Source organism: Rhipicephalus sanguineus, chromosome 7 (assembly GCF_013339695.2).
Source record: "Rhipicephalus sanguineus isolate Rsan-2018 chromosome 7, BIME_Rsan_1.4, whole genome shotgun sequence".
Taxonomy (NCBI): domain Eukaryota; kingdom Metazoa; phylum Arthropoda; class Arachnida; order Ixodida; family Ixodidae; genus Rhipicephalus; species Rhipicephalus sanguineus.
The window spans coordinates 104,400,861-104,420,834 of record NC_051182.1 but is presented as its reverse complement, the minus strand read 5'-3'; the positions used below and the strand labels follow the sequence as shown (position 1 = coordinate 104,420,834).

The window sequence follows — 19,974 nt, the reverse complement described above, 5'->3', positions numbered from 1 at the left end:
CTCGACAAAAAAAAAAATGTGGAGCCCACTCTTGTGCTTAGGGCTCACTTGGACTCAGACTCACCAAAATTTTCCTAAACCGGACTCACTCAGACTCAGACACATGGCTGCATCTGAGTCTGAGTGAGTCGTATGAGCGGACTCATGAGTAAGTTTGCCGACTCATGCTCAGCGCAAAACTTTCAGCGTACTCTAATGGGCAGAAATATATGGAAAAACAATTACCCAGAAACGATTAGCATAATAACCCGAAGTAGGAGGTGGTTATCCTGATTTATGTGATCTTCAGCATTTTAAGGTGGCTTGAGTATTACAGACAATGGAAAACTAACCTTTGACTGATGGGTGGTATAAGTTGAATGAACAGGAAACAAGTGCCTCAGAGAGGCTGGCCGACGTTTCGTCAAAGGCGATAGGCAACCTATCTTAGTCAAAGGCTATAGGTCCTCCCATCGAAACGTCGGCCAGCCTGTCTGACGTACTTTATCCTGTTCGTTCAACATATCCCACTCTGCGTTTTCACCTCTCGGTTCCCATCTTGACTTTGGTGTACTTTGAATGATGAACAATTCTTAACACGTAGACACCAACGCCCGTGTGGTCTGCTACTTCACCAACTGGTCGGCCAAGCGGAAGGGCAAGGGCCACTACGAGCCAGAAGACATCGACCCGACGCTCTGCACGCACGTCATCTACGCGTTCGCCAACATCAAGGAATTCAAGATTGTGTCGACCGAGCCCGTGGATGAAGGCACTGGCGGCGCCCAGAAAGGCTTCTGGGAGAGGATTGTGGCCCTCAAGTCCAAGAACCCGCAGCTCAAGGTCATGCTGGCCGTCGGTGGCTGGATGCTGGGATCTGCGCCCTTCAGGGAAGTCACCGAAAACTCCTACAGGTAAGGCGCTCTGTGACGTGTGAGTGAGGCAGTGCTGTGGCGACTGAAGCGGCAGCATCGCCCAGAGGTGTTGTCCTTAAAGAGCCCCTTACCAGGATTGGACATCAGAAATCAAAGAGTAAATAAGTCGGTGGGGATCGCGCCTGCAAAGTGTGCCACACCTGCGCGGCTCGACAGCGGTCGTAATTTAAAGTACAATACTGCGTGACCTCCGTTTCGACGAAAGCGATCTTGGAGTAAAAGATACAGCCCCGCGCGCCTACGTAGCAGCTCTTACTAGAACACCACTGATCACGGCCCGAGTATTACGTAATCGCGTCAAAGAGCTCGTTTTGCAGAAATTCTGGTGTCGGTGTCAGGGGGGTTGGTGGCGGCGGCGTCGGCGTCTTTAGTTGAGAGCAAGAAATCTGCGTTGCCTGTGAGCGAAAATTCGAGGTAGACGCAAATGAAAAAAAAAAAAATCTTCGCTTCGAGTGCGACCGGGGTATCGAACCTGTGACACCGTGCTCCGTGACGCGAGGCGTTTAGCCGCTCGGACACCATGCGATAGTTTCTAGCATAATAAAGGTGAGCTATTTATATAGGCCATTTTGCGTTGGTAGTACGCACATCTCGGAGGTTCTTTAACGGCTTGACACAACACCGGTGGCATGGCGCAAAGGGCCCACGGCTGTACTTTTATATAGCATCGCCCCGCCTTGTGGCCGTGTTTCTTCGTGCCGCATGCATGGATATTGGACCCGGAGGGCGTCCGCACTTAAGCTCTCCTTGCAGCGCGGTTTAAGGCTCCACCGAGAGGCGATGCGAGGCTAGCGATTGGGAAGGTGATACGAACACGGGCCGATTGCGCTATCACGTTCTACTCTCGAAAGCGAAGCTCAAGCGTCGTCCAAGTTCTTTATGATGTTTTCATACTGCGGAACTCACAATGCAGCCACCGGAAATGCGCCGAGAAAGTAAACAGAACAGAAAGAGGGTGGGGCTCGCCGCGGGAGCATGACGCGTTTCTTTGCCTCTGGCAGTTGGGGGACCGAAGGTGGGTGAGGGCATGCCACTTGCAGACGCTAGCCTAGGGAAAGAGAGAGATTGCTCTCTTTGGCAGTAAATCTCATCACCTGAAGATACTGAAACTGGACAGTTTAATTTATCCTGATTCCCCCAACGACGTACCGATTTGAAAGCTTTATATCGGTAAATTAAACTTACTGGCTCAGCGATGGGGCTTGAATAAACTTTAAGGAATAGCTGGAGTTGCAAGCACACCTTACTGCGAAGCGATACGGTGAAGCTTTAGCTTAAACGTACGACTACACTAGTCGGATGGGGATGACGGTCATTATCGGCATCTCCTTAGGAACAGGGCGGTTACAAATGCCGACCTAGCCTACTTTATCTACCGAAGGCTTGTTCACACGAAATACACTTACGCAGGAATTGTACGTAGGAGAAAGTTCCAACAAACCTTAAAACTGGTGATTTTCTTATTTGTAGTATGCTGGTCATAGAAAAATGCATTTCTGGACGAGAATCATTGCGAATTTAGCTGAAGATTTAATTGAATCTACTACAAGTTTAGCATTTTCGTCATATCATTCAGAATATTTTATAGCGAATCTTGCTAGTCGTGGGACCAAGGGGTATGCATGTAGTCAAGATTTAGGGTGGCAACAACTCCGACAGAACCGCTAAGTTGTTTCGGATCATGCAGACGCGCGCTATATCAGACACCTTTAATATGTCTGAGTTCGTTTTATTCAGTTTCACGCGCGTCTGTCATGATTGCACGTAACCTTAAGAAGAGGCGGCGTCCGCGTCAACGACCTCGACCCAATATGGCGCTCACCTGGAAGAAGGGTGTCACCACCCTGCTCCCGGGGCAGGCGGCACTAACTTCGACGCACCGTAATTCAGACAGATAGGTCGCACCATCTCGTGGCGTCGTGCGAAACGCCGGTTGGCGGCGTATACAAATTTAGCATTGTAAAAAGCGCGCAATTACACCGCGCTTTTTGTTGGACCTCAGGTTTTGCTTCTTCATTACATGACCCCGCTCACACTGGCAGCCACGTGAGCGTGTCCGCGCTCGTATACGTGCTGCGATTGGTGTAGCTGTCTTTAATAAGACGTCATACTCTTTTCCATTATGTCCCGTCAACCAATCGCGTTTTTCCGCTGTATAGTGACGTAGGAGATATCAATGGCAACGTGTTCAGTTGTTCTTTGGAACGCCTGTCGTCAGGGGCGTAGGTAGGAATTTTTTATCGGGGGGGGGGGGTACCTCCTTGATCTGAAGTGGGTGCCGGGCAGGTAGATGTGGTGGAGTCATTTTGTGCTCTGTATGTCATGGCGAAAATATTTCGGGGTGGGGGCACGGGCCCGGTTTGCCACCCCCTGGCTACACCACTGCCTGTGGTAGTTTCCAAAGTGGAACAGTGGCAGTACGAGGAACGTCGGCGCGCCCAGATGCGCGTTCGTGCACTTCGCCATCGAACCAATGACACCGACGACAATTGGGCAAGTGAAAACAAAGACGCGCTGCGCCTGGCCGCCGTCGGAGCGCTTTCCTAGCATCGCTGGTCTTCCCTCTTTACAAACAGTTGGAAGGGCTCTATTTTTTCCCTCTAAAAAACCTATTTATCCTATATAGGCTAAATAGCCTATTTAGCTTAATAATACTAGCCAGTATTAATCAACATCACAGAAAAGAAAAAGCCTTGGTAGGTGCAACGAAACTCCACAAAATTCGCCCAGCCGCCCCATTTTCTTCTTGCAGAGTCAAAGAGTGCTTACGACAGGCTGATCAGGTAGATCACTAACAGCTGGCCAACTTATTCACGCGGGTAAGCGCTACGCTATATATGCACCCACATGTTATTGTTGCTCCCGTAAGCTAAGTGATTCCTTTTGCAAGCGTATCATTATTTCCTTGCTTCGGCAGAGTACTCAGAGAAGTGTGTCCCCCGCCTGTAGAAAGTAGAATTACACTTTATCGTAAATTTACACTCACGTACAGATTTAACCAGGACTTATAGCGCCGGAAGCTGTTGCTGGGCCACTGCTGTGGCATTGGACGACGAAGATTGTAAACAACCGCGCACTCAACAAAATATTTGTGGGATTTCAAGGAAATAGAATTTTTTAACGCGATATTTTAGAATGGCCCACGAAAAGCAAAAAAAGAAAAGAACGCAGGGCAGTTTTCGCGCTCCGAGAAAAGGATATTTTGGGTACCAGCTTCTACGAAAAAAGGAACACCATAAGGAAACATCAACTGGGGAATACTCGCGTGTTCTAATGCCGGCAATAATAATTCAGCAGCAGCAACAACAACAAACTGCGAGAACACCTGTAAATCCGTGTCCATGTATTGTACGCTCCCGTAAGGTTAAAAACAAAGTCCTTCAAAGCCACCTGTACAATATCTGCTGAAAATCTCGCAATAAGCTCTGAAATCATAGACCCTACCAATGTCAAGCCTGTACTGAGAGCCGGAAGGGCTTTACCGATATGCCCGATGGTAAGGGCGAGAACTGGACACATGCTAATGCGTGCCAGGTCGGAGAATTTCCGTGAGCTCTTCTCAGCGAAGGTTAATTCGGAGGGTAGGCAGCCAGTGATGGCGAGGCAGCGCATGGTGCAGGATAATCGTGAGAACGTGGCGACGCGGAAGTCCTGTCGTCGTGGGCACGTTTACAAACAGAAGCGACCTTGAATGGTGCTAGCAAAGAACGCTCGGCGAATCGTTAGCGCGTCACGATGCTGTAATACTTTCTCACGACTCGATGCCAGGGCTGAACGCCCCTCTCTCTAAGAGCAAGTACAGAGGCCAGAGGTCGGTGTTAACTCGTAGTGACGACCACCGAGACGATATTGTGCCCGCGGATGAGCGCGAGTGAGCGAAGGTTACGCACTGCGTAAAGCGCGAAGGCCGTCATTGGCACCCGGTATCTTACGCGCGTGAAGTTCGCGTGCTACGGGGCACAAAAGTCACAAGTGCCCACAGCTTTGATGAAACTAAGAGGTTATTTGCTTAGTGGACTGACCTGCCGACACCCGAGGATAGCGTCGTTAAGGACCATGCATGCATGATATTTGCGAGGTCGTGATGCGTCAGGGAAACGAAGATTTGAGATTAAGGAATGAAAAGAATAACAAGCTTGAATTGGTCAGCAAATGGAATCAGACATACCGACATTGCCCAATTTAGCGGTTTCTTTCTCTGTTTAACTTTCACGTATTTTATAAAAGAACCGTTTAGGAACAGCGATAACTAGGCAGTTTTTCAAGACTCGTTAAGGGGAACTTCGATGTTACGCAAACAAGCGCTATTTAGGTCGAGTGTTGCTTACGTCGAGTGCTATTTAGGCCTGCATGTCCTTGTCACAACGTTGTATCTGCCACAAAAATGCTTGCAAAATGATGCAGGTTGCAAATATTACAACATGGTAGCTCATGTTTAAAACCCGTTGTTAATTACTGCTCAATAGTTAAAGGAAGCATTTCAGGATGAGAGCGTGAAGGAATTCCTTTATTAGGCGCCGCGGTGCCACTGTTGTTACGTTGCTCGCCTGCCGACCAGAGTTACGATCCGCGGGTTTGGTCCCGGCTCCTCGGAGGTGGAAATGCTTGGAGGCCCGTTTACCGTGCGATGTCTGTGCACGTTAAGAAAATACAGCCCTCCACTGCGGTGTGCCTCATAACTATATCACGGTTTTGGCGCCTAAAACCTCAGGAATTATAATTTGCTTGATTTTGTGTTCACGTCACCAGGGCTCCAAAACTTACGTTAAAATACCCGAGGCCAAATCATTAGCCTCATGTATATATTCTTTGTGTGTTCTCGCAATAAACATGAATTGCAAGTAAGCGACTGCCGAAGTGTACATAGCTGGGCCAGTTGGTATGGATCCATGGAAGTAAGCAGGGTCTGAAAATTCTGGAAAAATGGGTTTGAAAATTTTCTTTGTGCATCCACCGGTCGGCGGTGAGATGTATATATGTTTTACTTCTGATTAAAAAAGCTTAGTTGAAAGTATCACCGCTTGTTCTTGTCATTCCTCCCTGTGTGCTTCGTCTTACTTTTCGCGCTGCTTACTTCCATGAAGCAACTGTCGTTTCGTAACTTATTTTAGCGCACACTGACACACGGACACAGAAAAGAAGGGTACACCACCCGTCTTTGGTGTACCCTTCTTTTCTGTGTCCGTGTGTCAGTGTGCGCTAAAATAAGTTATGATGCACTCATACCAACTAGCTCGTCTTTCAGCATTACTTCAACTGTCGTTTGTCCGCCTTTGTCGACGTCATCCTTTCAGCGCTTCACCCCCTTAGGTAATAAAGCTACACCAACTAGCCCAAACTACCATCACACTAAGCAAGAACACCAGCGTACTTAAACCCTATGTGTTCAAAACTAATCTAGAGTCTCCCACTACGACGCCTCTTGTAATCGCATTATGGTCTTGGCTTATAAACGACTGAAATGATGAAACGACTGAAACGCACTGTGAGCAATCTTAACGTATTAAAAGCCTTACACGTTTCCGGGACCTAGCTTGTCTTTAAACAGCTGGAATAATTTTTGTTGTGTGGGGTTCGTTTATAAAAAACATTTCGGTCGATATTTCCATGTGCATAATAACGATGGTGACGTTAACGCGCATGCTGCTGGAGACCAGGAAGCGCTGCAAACGCATCGCTAAAAATAGGCAATCGTCACTTAGCATCTCGTACTTCAGTGAAAAAAATGACACGCACGAAACATATCAATGCCCTACCTTTTGAAATATTGTATAGGCAGATTCTATCCTCCTGCCACCGTAAGCGTCTTTTTCGCTCGGAAATGATTCTTCGTTGGCGGAAAGATGTATCCGAAGTGCGGTAACTTGACTTAGCGTGCTGTAAGGAGCATATGAAATCTCAAGTTGTTTCAGTCAGAATATAGATTTCGTGTGCATTCAACATGTGATAATTGGCAAGGAATTTGACTGTGGTTTTATGAGGTGTAATGATGTCTAAGCTAAACTGCTCCATATACCTGAGCACGCTTAGAATTTTCAGCAGTTGGAAAAGTGGCGTTGCTAAAAGACACTGGTACACATCATGAATATTGCACATCTTTATACCAGGTACGTGTGGGACAGTGTAGATAGAACTTCACTTGATATAAGCCAAAGGTGAATTTGTACCTTTTTCACATACGACTTTTAGAAATTAGGAGCCGAGTAAAAAATATTTCATATAAAGTACCAAGACCTTTTTCATCAGCAACGTGAAGATGCACTCCTCAATCAAACGCCTCTCTTTGGCAGGCAATCTTTGTTCGTATTCAACGCCATCGACTTCCTGCGAGAGAAGGGCTTTGACGGTCTGGACGTCGACTGGGAATTCCCCCGAGGCGCCGAGGACAAGAAGAGGCTGGCTGGCCTCATCAAGGTATTAGCCGGTTTCTCTTACGTTGGTAGACTAGGAGTGGTAGAAATAGTGGTGCTGAGGCCGTAGTTAAGATATTGTGCCAGGATGAACGAAGGGAAGGTGCGTATGCGAACAGCGTGCGGTTAAAACGCCACAAGTGCCAGCCGCATATTAGCACCAAGTGTTTTGACAGTTCGATTTGGTATTGATGAGGAACGAGAAACGTGGTGCATTTCATTGTTTTGATTAGGCTATCACAGACATCTAACGAAGTCAATGAAGGCAAGGAAAAGCGAGTATTCAGTGAAATACATTATATGGTAATTGCACGTACGTATTAGCAATCTGACATTTACCTCTGGATCTATAGGCAGGATGTCGCAGTTTTAGTGCTAACTTGATAAATATGTGCGCGGATAGTTTATTTCTCAGTCTTTTGTGTTAAACGAAGTTATATAGGAGTAACACAAAATGCGGAGGTCATGGTGCCTCCTCATACCCTTTCTTATACGACGTTAAGCTAGGCGTAATACTTCGGGCATGCAATGATGCACACCACAAAAACATAGGAACACATGTTTTTCAAAAGCATGCTTTCCAATATGTTCACCTGAACAGTGCACCAATAACCCCACGCCATCAGACGCGTTATACCACGTTTTCCTTCGTAGGAGCTGCGGGTAGCGTTCGATGGCGAGGCTCTGGCGTCCAAGAAACCACGACTAATCCTTTCCATGGCAGCGCCGGCCAGTTTCGAGGCAATCTCCGCTGGATACGACGTCGAAGAACTGAACAAGTGAGTGGATAAAGCTGTTTCAACAGCGAAGGTTGCTGTATACATGCGAAACAGCAGCGTACATATACAAAAAATTGGAACAGAAAGTTCGTTCCACACTTTTGCCATGCCGCTTACTGCGCTCCTTTCGCATTGTAGGCGGCTTGTGAGTGTCATTTCTATTTGCGTGTGTGTGCGTGTGCGATGGGGTGTATTTGTGGGTGTGGAGAGGGTTACAACTTGTAATTGAACTCTACCTATTGCTGCTCTTACAAGCATTCAATGTTTTCGTTTGTCTGAAATGAAAATCTGCACAGAGAAAAGATACAGCAAGCATGGAAGTAATATAGGCATCCAGAGCACCGAATCTTCATTCTACATTTCTTTGCAAACCTTTTGCGCGAAAGCTATCGACAGCCTCTCACCGGATACCTGAGCACTGCATCTAAATGATGGACTGAGAATAGATAGCAGATATCCGCTTTATGTCGAAATCAATGCCGAATAAAGCGCAAAAACACATTATAGAATAATATATTGAAAAGTTATCAACACGAAAGAAAATATTTAATAGGAAAATTGGCTAGAATAAAAAAAAAAACGTGGACGTGGCGATAGCCCACAGAATATCAGTTCACACGCGCCTCTCTTCACATAAGATCGCGTATGAACTGCACAGAGTATTGCCGCTTCCTCAATGTCATACTCAACAAATGAGCGTCGTAGCCTGGGATTCAGCTGCAGGAAATGTGCAATCTCTCAATAGAGAACCACTGACATGCATCTTTGATGCACAATTGCTTTTTGGCTGTGGTCACTGGGGGCCTAATTCAGGCAGTGCCAGTGGCAAAAACGTAACTCGACCGGCGCTTGTCGGGAAACCGCGACAAGAGATCGAAACAAGGCAAGTGCACCAGCACAGAAGGCTAAGATGGCGCCTTACAGCTTCGGTCGCATCAGTTTTCAGAGTTCTGAGTTTTTGTAAGGTATACTGCAGGTTGCGAAAAGTTGCTGATCGTGAATGACAGGATACCCATGTCACCAGCAGATATACCGCGAATATAAGCCATTCGAATCACTCGTTGCCATATCGACGTGGAATACATATGTTGTGCGGTGTCATCAAACGCAAGAAAGGTAGAAGTTCAGGGGAAGATGGAATCTTCAAGAGATGAGAATTCGTGAACATGGCGTGTCGCCGGCTCCAGCCGCACCTCGTGTTCACGAATTCTAATCTTAACCAAGCACACGTGTTGTAAAGAAGCAGGTGAACAAGATCAAGAATTGACCTTGTGTCTCGTTGCATTCTCTGCCACGTGTGTGCCCTATTGCTACCACACAGCGCGCGAACCATGGCTTCCTTGTTCAGGAAGAAACAAGCCTACACAGAACCCTTAACAAATGCAATTACTTTAGTTCGTGACTTGTTGCGCAGAAGGTAAATGAAGAAAGAAGACAACTGCCAGATGAAGCTAAACGAATGCAAGCACTTGTCTTCATTGACCTTCCTCTCTCTATTGTCACCTACATGCAAACTTTTTTCACAGGCCAAACATGATGCTCGTGGGCATCGGAACGTCGCTACGTCTCTTGTTGTATCGAATATCTCATAACAAACGAGCAGATTCGTTGTCAGCATTTTAAGTATTTTTTTAAGGTACCCAACGTGGGTGAATCGCAATGCTTTATGGAGGATAAATAACTACATGCGCCGTCTTTACAGGCACGTGGATATGATCAACATGATGACGTACGACTTCCACGGTGACTGGGAACGTCAGGTTGGACACCACAGCCCGCTGTTTCCCCTCTACACGGCCAGCAACTTCCAGAAGAAGCTGACTGTGGTAAGTACGCGGCTCGTCATTTCACAAGAGATCAAACAGACGCTGAAGTGTATACAACTACAACATAAGCTAACATAAGTGCGAGACAGACTGGGTAGGAACCCTGCCAACACTGCAGTCTACCAGTAAACAACTGCGCTGTGGACTTAGTGCACACGAGTAGCGGTGACACAACAGAGTGCGTGAGCCATAGAGGTTTTCTATAACTAGGGTTAGAGATCTCGGGTCGCGGTCGACATTTTCTTCCACTCATAGAAAATGTGACTATAAAACCAAGGCAATTGTGAGATCTGCTTGAGAGTCGATGTGTTTAATCGCAACAGCCGGCGTAATATTTTAAGTACAGACTGTATAAAACCTTGCCGGCGTCGAAGTTTCCGTTGCCTGAAAAAACTGAATGTCTGCGTTCGCTACAACCAGGTTTTAAATAAATGGCATACAACTGTCAATAAATGACGCATAGTATACTGCCGCGCGTTTTTTTTTTTGCGAGAAATGACACAACTTACAGATCCCTCCAATACAGATTTGCTCATTTTAGTACAGTGTGCTTCTTTTATAGACAGCTAAATTGGAACGGTACACACTTTTAAAGCAAATCTATCGTCGTCATAACCCTGCCCTAAATTCAATGACGGGCGGAGATTACTAGTATTGCCGGACTTAACGCATGAATAGGGCCAAGGTATGTACCTCACATGCACGATGTAATTGCGCCATTTTGAAAGGATCTAGCGTTCATTAAGTGTTAGCAATAGCTTTGAGAAATAGCTTCGAGCTTATACTAGTATTGTTAATTGCAAATAGATTGGTTTAGATGAAACCATTGGCTTTCTTCGGCCTCGATATTTTCTCCGCTTTTAGGTCAATAGCATGACATCACATCCTGCACTAAGGTGGCGTGAACTAGACCAATGTCTTGTTTGGTGCAGGACTACAGCGCTGGCGAGTGGGTGCGCAAAGGGGCAAGCAAAGAGAAGCTGCTCGTCGGTATCCCGACCTACGGTCGTACCTTCACGCTGGGAGACAACAATCTCACCGACATCGGAGCACCATCTATCGCTGGTGGAAAGCCTGGAAACTACACGGGCGAGACGGGTTTCCTGTCCTTCTTCGAGGTATGCGAAAAGCTTATTATAAAATTGAATTTGGACAGTCAACAGTGCTGTTTAACGTTGTGGTCGATTGCTTCTCCATTCATAATGGAGACAGCGTGACGCCTACACGTAGCATACACAAATGAAATGGAGAAACGTCATAAAAGACAGTGTATATGTAGGCATGGGGGGGGGGGGGTCGAATGACTATCGCCCGCTATGGGATGGGTGTACAAGGAGAAAATTTAACAATATCTAAGAAAAAGTGTTAATTTGCGCTAGTATTTGTCGATGTAAGGGAAAGTTGCAGCATTGTGTCACTAGTGGTGCTCAGTATTGTTGCTTTCAGGGATGGCAGCAGAACATTTAACTTTCCGTATCTTTGATATGCCGGACATGGTAGCAAGATCTCGCTCAACGAAAAACGTTTTCAGTCTGTCTCGGGATCCGGAGGTGAAATGTTTCATTTTTGATGGGCGGGCGGAAGGTTATGGAATATGGAAGTTTCCTCATAACCTTTTCGCTCCTTGGCTTATTTCGAAAAAAAAAAATAGACGATGCATTTCTCAATGCAACGTTCAGGCAGAAGCGACACAGTATTCAAGAAAAGGCCAGGTAAAAGGAGCCGACTTCACGTAGTGTTTTGTTCGTAAGCGCTTATTACCATTAGTTAGCCAGATTATTTGATGATATTGGTATGCCGAGCAGTAATATTGGCCGAAATTCGCACATTCAGAAATTTCAGCGTCAGTTCTTTTTGTGAACGTAAAATTGTGGAGTAAATGCAATTGATTCACTGGGCTGCGTCAGCTATTTCACACACGCATAAAAATATCTATATCACGGCCTTCTCGTATAACTTTATCTGGAGTTCGTTGCCTGAGATGCGTAAGCAAACTGACAGCCACTGGAACATTCATAGTGCTGTGTCACTTCATGATCTCAGGACTGTAGGCTTTTTTGTCATCGGCTGTCGTTGTCAAAGAGTGCTGGCGACAAATATTTAACAAACTACCCTCTATGTTCGTAGACCCTCTATACAAACCCTTTATGTGCCGCCTTTCAGCCGCTTAACATCGCGTACCGATAAGCTGATTTGTAGTTAATACGTTCAAACACATCTCGAATGGCAACAAGCTTAAAAGTATTGAATGTTGTGATTTGTGAATCCCTCTATTTGATCTTGAATGATCGCCATATCATTAACCTTGGTCTGGTGAATCCTGGCTGAGCAGTATAACCAATGTTATAAGACTTGAATTGAGGAACGCTGTGTGTGGGGCTCTGCTTTGCACATAAAAATGGTTTTGCTTACCTGTGGGTGTACAGGAGTTTACTAATGAAAATTTAGGCATTGGAAGACAGTTGACGTGTTTATCATGACAATATGCAGTACAGAAGGACCAGCATTTATCTATCAATCGTTTGAAGCAAGAAATGTGCGAGAAATCTATTAGTTGGGATATTAAAAAAATGAAGTTTGGCAACCTGCACTGTACGTAGAGCAAACATCGAGCGCCCCATTTTAGCGTTCTTCAAACGTTAAGTAATCCGGCTTACGGCGACAGATAGCTAGGCCAGTGTGATAAATTTTTAAACTATACCTGCATAAAATAAATAAGCCGACGACCGACACAGGCAATTGGTGCTTCTTGGAAGATGCCTTGATCCAGTAATAAACGTGAAAAATGTTGCTGTTCAGAATAATTTTACTGCAAGATGAACATTTTTAAACAGAAGCTTCCAATAAAAACCTCTCCGCATTTTTTATGACCTTGATTGCTGCTGACAGCTGCTGCTGACAGAATAGGAATAAATTAAAATGGTTGCAGGAAACCCAAAGCAATCATACATAACTTCAATTATGCCTTTTCCAGTCGGCGAAGTGATTTCTACGTACGCACTTACGGTTTCAATTAACAGCCTGTATTTCTAGTGTAAACGTAAGTCCGGTTAAAGCCCACCTAAGAAGGCCCTTGAGATAATTTGGGACATTAATCATCCTCAAAATTACGGACATCATACCTTTTAAAAAATGTGAATGAAAGAGGCCAGGAAGACACGCCACGTTGGGTGAAAGATTCATATGCGAAAAAACCAGCAGTATGCGGACACAAACAGAGCGCGTTTAAGCTGTCGCAATAACCCAAGTGCTGAAGCATCCCGGACACTAAGAAGATTGATACTATTGGAATGTGTCGTTATATGCTTCGTATCTATACCACGCATAGCGCGGTTCCCTGTAAATTCTCAAACTTTTCCCAAAGCAGTGTGCCGTGTGCAAATAAGCATGCCGGATGTAAGCAACGTTTTTTCTCAAACAGATCTGCGACCTCTTGCGATCTGGAGCAACGCTTGTGTGGGACAATGAGCAGATGGTGCCTTACGCCTACAAAGAGGACCAGTGGGTCGGCTTCGATGACCAGAGGAGCCTCAAGCTCAAGGTATGCTAAGACCATTTTTCTCCCAAAACCCGAGCATTATTAATAATGACAGACTAGATTCCGTACAGGCTACTTGGCAATAAAGACAACACTTGGAATATAGATGATATAGGTACTGCATTACTGATGTCTTCTGAAATAAATGATATGCATTAGGCTTTCAAATGCTTGCCCACTAAGACAGGTTTGTGAGTGTGTTTGCTGTACCTGTTACTGCGGCAGGGGGTGTAGCCATGTTCCTGTGAGCTTAGCAGCTTAACAAGTGTAGCAAAATGACCTTGTTATCAACCCATGCTCCTAAAAAATCATTGGAACACGAAGCGTCGCTGGAAGCAACGGTTTGACGAGCGGTGTTGACTTCTTCAAGGCGGCAACTGCCTATCTTAGTGTGTGTATGTGTATGCTTCGTGCCCTCTCCCCCAACCCCCCAAAAAAGAGGAGGAAATGATAAGTGCAAAAACGAGGGTGAAGTAGGAGAGAAGAGAGGGCTGGGGCGCCGAATCCGGTGAGTCAAAAGGAAAGAGTAAACAGTTAGTAAAAAAGAAAAAAAAAACGAAAGTGACGGTTGTCTGGTATTAGTGTCGAAAAGTAGGTGTTTCGCTGAGTTATGGTTGTCAAATTAAGCACCACCTGACAATGATAAGTTCACGGTGATAAAAAAATGTCAGAAATTCCCAAAAATAAAGGTTCACTTCTCACTTGTTTGCGTTGTGTATCACCGTATCTATCATGCCGTACAAGCCACAGAAGAAGCAAAAAGAAGGAACACAACACGGACGCTATCGTGTTGTACGAAATAATGGTGCTGTTAGCAAACCATCGTTCGTATTTTACAATTTCACCATTTGAGCAAAATATTATTTTTGGCTCAATTGAACAATTGCCGACAACCGCCAAGGAAGGAAAGCCTAATCAACTGAAATTAGATATTCTGACAGCGCAGTTTCTACATCTTTTCTGAGATTTGGCGCAATGTCGTTTTCTAGGACGACTTCATTTCAAGAACATATATACAAAATGACATTGGTTAAGAGAAGTTAAAATTACCAGTAATTATAGGCGAGCGAAGTGAAAATGGCTTGGAAAGATGTGCAGGTTTGTACGCTGCCAGGCTTCTTTATGTTTCCTTTTCGGGCCTCCTCTACTGCATGTTGAAATACATATATTTCTAAATTTTCGACGTCACCTGAGCCCTTGCAACGTCACTCGTCTACCATTGATTTACTATAAGTTGTACAAATAGATAATGTGGTAAGATACGTTTTCGAACTTCACCTGTGCTAAAACATTGCTAATCAAGAGAAAGATATCTGCGAGTTAGATATATAAGTTTGAAACAACGAAAGCTCCAGGCTACCTGTTAAGAAAAACTAAATTCATATTGTCTGAATACAGGTCCAGTGGCTTAAGCAGGCTGGCTATGGAGGAGTGATGGTCTGGTCTGTGGATCTTGATGACTTCAAGGGCTCATGTACGGGTCAGAGCTACCCGCTCCTGACGGCCATCAAGGAGGAGCTTAAGGGCTACAAGGTTGCCAACTTGGAAGTGGCATCCTCTAATGTCTTCAACTCCTACGGACAGCTCGTCGGTAAGGCTCACACCTCAACGGCGAATGCTCTGAAGGGGCGTTAAAGGCAATATTGAAGTGAGAACTAGGTGTGGCAGAGTATCCAGTATGGTATTGTGAAAAGCTTGGCCTGGTTGACGCGAGAGTGGTGGTCGCGTAACTTCCCCCCATGTAGGCTGCATATTTGCAGCTGCTTCATATGGGTTATCAGTTGTTTCATTTGGACACGACTAGGAATAATAAAAGTTAACAAGGTAGAGTATATAATCATTTCGCCTTTTATGTTTTATTCGTTTAGTCGAAAAGTAAAAAAAAAATGTATGGATGGCTAATTCATACACGTAAGTGCGCTAATATGAATTAGCACTATTATACCGCAGTACACTTATTTATTTTTCATTTATTGATAACTCAAGGGTCCCATAGCACAATACATGAAGGGTGGACATAAAAATAAAATAAAAAGAAAAGTGAAGAAAGAAACAAAATAAGAAACACGGCAATTATGGCGGCAATAACTAAGTATTTTGTTAGCTGAATTGATAATGTAGGCTACATGATGCGCCCAAGACAAATGTTTAGTCAGGTAAAGACGTAAGTACCTAAAGGAATCGATATTAGATATTGTAGTGTTATGAATCTTGTACATGAAGGGCATGTAATTAGGTCGACGATGGAATGAAATGTGCCCAGCCTTACTGGTATTCAGCGAGATGAGTCATGTCGATCACCGGTCTTGAATGCAAAAGAGGTCTTCCTGAAGCGAAGAGACGTCAGAAAGGTTATTGATGGGGCGGTACAGGTTGCAATCATTTGCAGAAAGACGTATGACAGAGGTTACGGTAGATGGCAGGTCACTGATGTAGATTAGCAATAGGAGCAGCCCAAGAACAGTGCTCTGGGGTACACCAGACAGAACGCAAAAACAGATGATGTGTAGTTGTTAGCATGTATGAACTGCTTTCAGTTAAATAGGAAACACTCGATCCAGTTACCAACAAGCGGACGAATGTTTAGGCGCGATAGTTCTAAGACGAGAATGAGGAACCCTATCGAAAGCTTCTTCAAAAGCTAAGAATAGAGCGTCGGTTCGAATGTTACAGTTAAGGTTTAAATGGATGTCATGAGTGAATAGCACCAGCTGTGATTTGCACGAGTGGCCCCTGAGAGACAAAGCCACGTGCGCTCCTCCGAGTGGCAAATAAGACTGCGTGTTGGCTCAGGAAAGGCTGTGTTTCTGTGATGGACGCTGAGAGGACGCTGTTCTCTCATTGCTCTTGACGTGTCCTTGTGAGAAACTTCAGTGTTTCATACTTCCCCAGATTTCACGTTAGTGGAGCTGTTTTTTTCTTTCGCTTCTCAGTCGATCGGAGGTATTGTAAGCTTTGCACCTCACGTGCCTGCAGGATTAGCCCACATCTGATAAATGACGATGTCATCTGCTGACGTCATCATATAACGCCACATTAGGTGATGTCACAGTGACGTCACTAAGGCTTCATGATGACGTCACAAATTCTGGCAATCTGACGTCACGATGACGTCATGAGGTGACGTCGTCATATGATGATAATTTTTTTGAAAGGGAATTCGAAAGCAGGCTTTTTCAATTAGGAAGCTTTCTTTCGGAGAAATGCGCGTCGATTTACTGTGGAAACTAGTGGTACGAAACGGGGGATGAATATTTTGTCTTTCTCAAACATGTATCCAGACATCTGCTTCTAGAACTTCGCACCTAAGGACTTGTATTGAAAATTACACGCTTCATCTTCCACCGCAGATCCCGACGAGGTTGTGTGTGACGAGGAGGACGGCCACATTAGCTACCACCTGGACAAGAAGGACTGCACCATGTACTACATGTGCGAGGGCAAGCGGCGACATCACATGCCGTGTCCCACGAACCTCGTCTTCAACCTGAACGAGAGCGTGTGCGACTGGCCCGAAAACGTGGACGACTGCAAGCACATCTCCAAGACGTCCTCTTCGTAGTCCAGCTGCTCTTCCTTCTTCCAGACTACGCTGCCTTGTCGCCGTCGTCGCCTGTGTCTCATGAACTGCGTGGCCGTACGGCCTACAGTAACCCGTTTACCAAGTGTGTGTTACAGTGCAAACAGCCTATTCACAGAAGGTCTTAGAAGTATTCTGAGTTTGTGTTCACAAAAACGTCTTATACTAGTATTGTTCGCAGGATAATATCTTAGCCAGTCCTGAGGGTAAAGATACCATAAGCGAAGCCAACTTGCCAGTGGTAGAAGACGCTTATTGAAGAAGCAGCTTGACCAGTTTGCCATCATAATAGCTGCGACATAGGCAGTGTTTCAATATTTAGGTTAGCATTATACGAAGTCGGCGCGTTTGTGTCTCAGAACACGCCGCAGCTTTCTGACTGAAGCAAAAACAAATGAAAGGTGCTAGCTACAGCCAGGCAATTGCCGGCGATTACTACGCTCCTCTTATTAGTACGCTCCTCTTAACAAGCGAAAAGTGTCATGTGGAGGAGGGCGCTTTCAAGGGGATGAGAGGAGATTGCTCCTTCGGAAATATGCGCCTTCGGTGCTATAACAAGAACTCTTGCGCGCACTTCCTGCAAAACTTCAGTAGTTCAACATAAAGCATGACTTCTACCTTTTATTTGTGCCTTTCCACCCACAAAGTAAGCCTGCTGCCATCCTTCCCGTGAGGTATTGGGCGACGACGACCGACAATAATCGGCATCATAAAGAAATCAATCTAGGCGGTTGAACGGGTGACGTCAAATGTTCGTGATAATCGAGTACTTGTAGCCGAAGGCTTAGTTTGCGAGCAGCATGTTTGGTCACTATGTGTCTCGGCATGTGCGATTTATTATTACACGTGCACTCGAGGCGGGACCTTCACAGTGTCCAATGTAAAGAAAAAGTTAGCGCCGTACTAAGAATACTAGCCTCATGGCCTTGACCAAAATGCTGCTTGGCAACGCACGCTACAATCACGCACCTTGTAGCGCCATATTGAAGATGGTTGAACAATCGCAAAAACTGCAGGGCGGCGTCACCCGTTACCGTGTATAAGTATCTAGATTTTAGATATTTCGTGATGTAAGATGTGTGTCCCTTATTTTCGTTTCGTTTTCTAGGATAGATGTGCTCTTCCGCTTCAGCTCCAAGTAATATCAAAATATTCTGCTATGCGACGTACCACACTGTATTTAGGCACTCCTCAGAATATGTTCCATAAAAAGGTAACGATACTCAAGGCTAACGTCTGGCGTAAAATGCTCGTCATTACAACTTCAACATGCAATAGATAGTCTGTCGCAGGGCTCAGCAAACTGCATTGTCTACGGAACTCTTGAACTGTTTGGTGCTTGTGGCAGAATTATCGTGCGCTCGTTTAATTTGCCCGCGAAAGTATCTGGCATGCAATGACAATGTATGCCTTTAGTTTTTCTTGGAATTGTCCTTTTCCTAAAGACAGTCATCAATTTGAAGTGTCACAATTCACTCGTTGGAAGCAATGTTGAAGAGATGATCAACTGCAACTCGCGATGAGCCGTGGCACGTTCTTTGCGACTTAAGGTGCTTTATACTTAAGCCTTAGACGGATGTGTACAGAAGCTTACTTAGTAGACCCGCTATGCCACAAATCAAGCATAGGAAGTCTAAAGGAAGTAGCGCTTTAAATTTAGCTAGAAAAAACCAGTGACTTCACAAGAGTACCCTAATTCTTCAAAATATAGAAATGTTACATTATTACGACATTGCGAGTGAATATATTGGTCATACGCTATATTTATTAGCCCAAGTCACTGACGCTTACAGCTGGGTTTCTCAATCTCGAGAGACGTTGGTTTGCCTCGAAGTGGCCAATTGGAAGGTGGATTGCCACTAAGCTAAGGAAACTGCAAAGAAACGCACACAGAGCAACAAACACGTCGTTACAAAGATGACCGCTCCAGAGCATGAAACTGCTAGCCCAACAGCATGCCTTTTGAAGTGTAATATTTCATCCTGATCGGTTTATTTCGACCGCTTGGTTGACACCAGTGCATTATCGGCTCAGGCTCAGGCTCATAGGCTGTATTGAACTAACGTTGCCTTCAACGAACATGCTCGACGGAGACGTTAGAAAACAACTCTCTAACACAGATCTGTTAAAATAGAAACAGCTTTGTCGCTGCCTTTGTTCCACTGCTGCGAAGTAGTGCACACGCAATTTGCAGCTTCGTAAGCAAATAGCACACGCAAGTATGATGAAACGTGCTATTTCTACCTTGAAAAATGTGTAAATGTCTGCGTGTTTGTATTAAGGCGCCTGAACAGACATGAAAATTTTAGGTAATGAAACATCGCCAAAAGGAGTTTTTTACAAAATAACGTCTCAGAGATACCGCAAGTGTGCCTTGAAGAAGAACAAAAGGAGCAAATGTTGTTATACATATTATGCATTTTTCAACTGTATTATTGTTTTAGAAGAGTATTTCGTGCTGCAAAAGACATATCGTGTTGTTACTATAGGATGTATGCGACACCATCTATGTTTTTGTCGCGAAGGTACGTGGAACGGGTGTCAACGTTTTGGGGGACATCATATTCCGCCAACGCATCTCCATCTGTTTTTTTTTCCTTTTAATATATTTTATGTCGTTTATGTGTTGTGCTGCTTGATTACACCCTCTGCAGTTTGTGGATTTGTAGACGACCTGTGTTATTTTAAGGAACTATTGTTAATTAGGCCACGAATATTCAGCATTGCCTGAAATGCAACTTTTAAAATTATGGACTATCCTATGCCCAGCAAAAAAGTGGAAGCGCGCTCTGATGCAATGTCCGCTCTGCTTGAAAGTTACCATAACAGCTACAAGTGTACGCTCGCTTAGTTGATTTCTACTAGGTAAGTTTCCCTGTTGAGTAAACGTAATCATGCTAACGAAGAAACTTACCAAAACGTGAGTT

General features: G+C 44.9%; 1 protein-coding gene across 2 annotated transcripts in view; it reads left to right on the top strand.

Annotated features, from left to right (window-relative positions):
- Positions 1 to 19,656, top strand: part of LOC119399690 (probable chitinase 10) — a 685,554-nt gene extending 665,898 nt beyond the window's left edge. For both annotated transcript variants that reach the window (XM_049417815.1, XM_037666509.2), the window contains 8 exons: positions 584 to 893; positions 7,205 to 7,328; positions 7,979 to 8,103; positions 9,806 to 9,929; positions 10,862 to 11,047; positions 13,351 to 13,470; positions 14,866 to 15,058; positions 16,818 to 19,656. In XM_049417815.1, the coding sequence (XP_049273772.1) occupies positions 584 to 893; positions 7,205 to 7,328; positions 7,979 to 8,103; positions 9,806 to 9,929; positions 10,862 to 11,047; positions 13,351 to 13,470; positions 14,866 to 15,058; positions 16,818 to 17,029 (1,394 nt within the window). In that variant the 3' untranslated portion in view covers positions 17,030 to 19,656. The remainder of the gene's footprint in view (positions 1 to 583; positions 894 to 7,204; positions 7,329 to 7,978; positions 8,104 to 9,805; positions 9,930 to 10,861; positions 11,048 to 13,350; positions 13,471 to 14,865; positions 15,059 to 16,817) is intronic.
- The last annotated feature ends 318 nt before the right edge of the window (positions 19,657 to 19,974 follow it).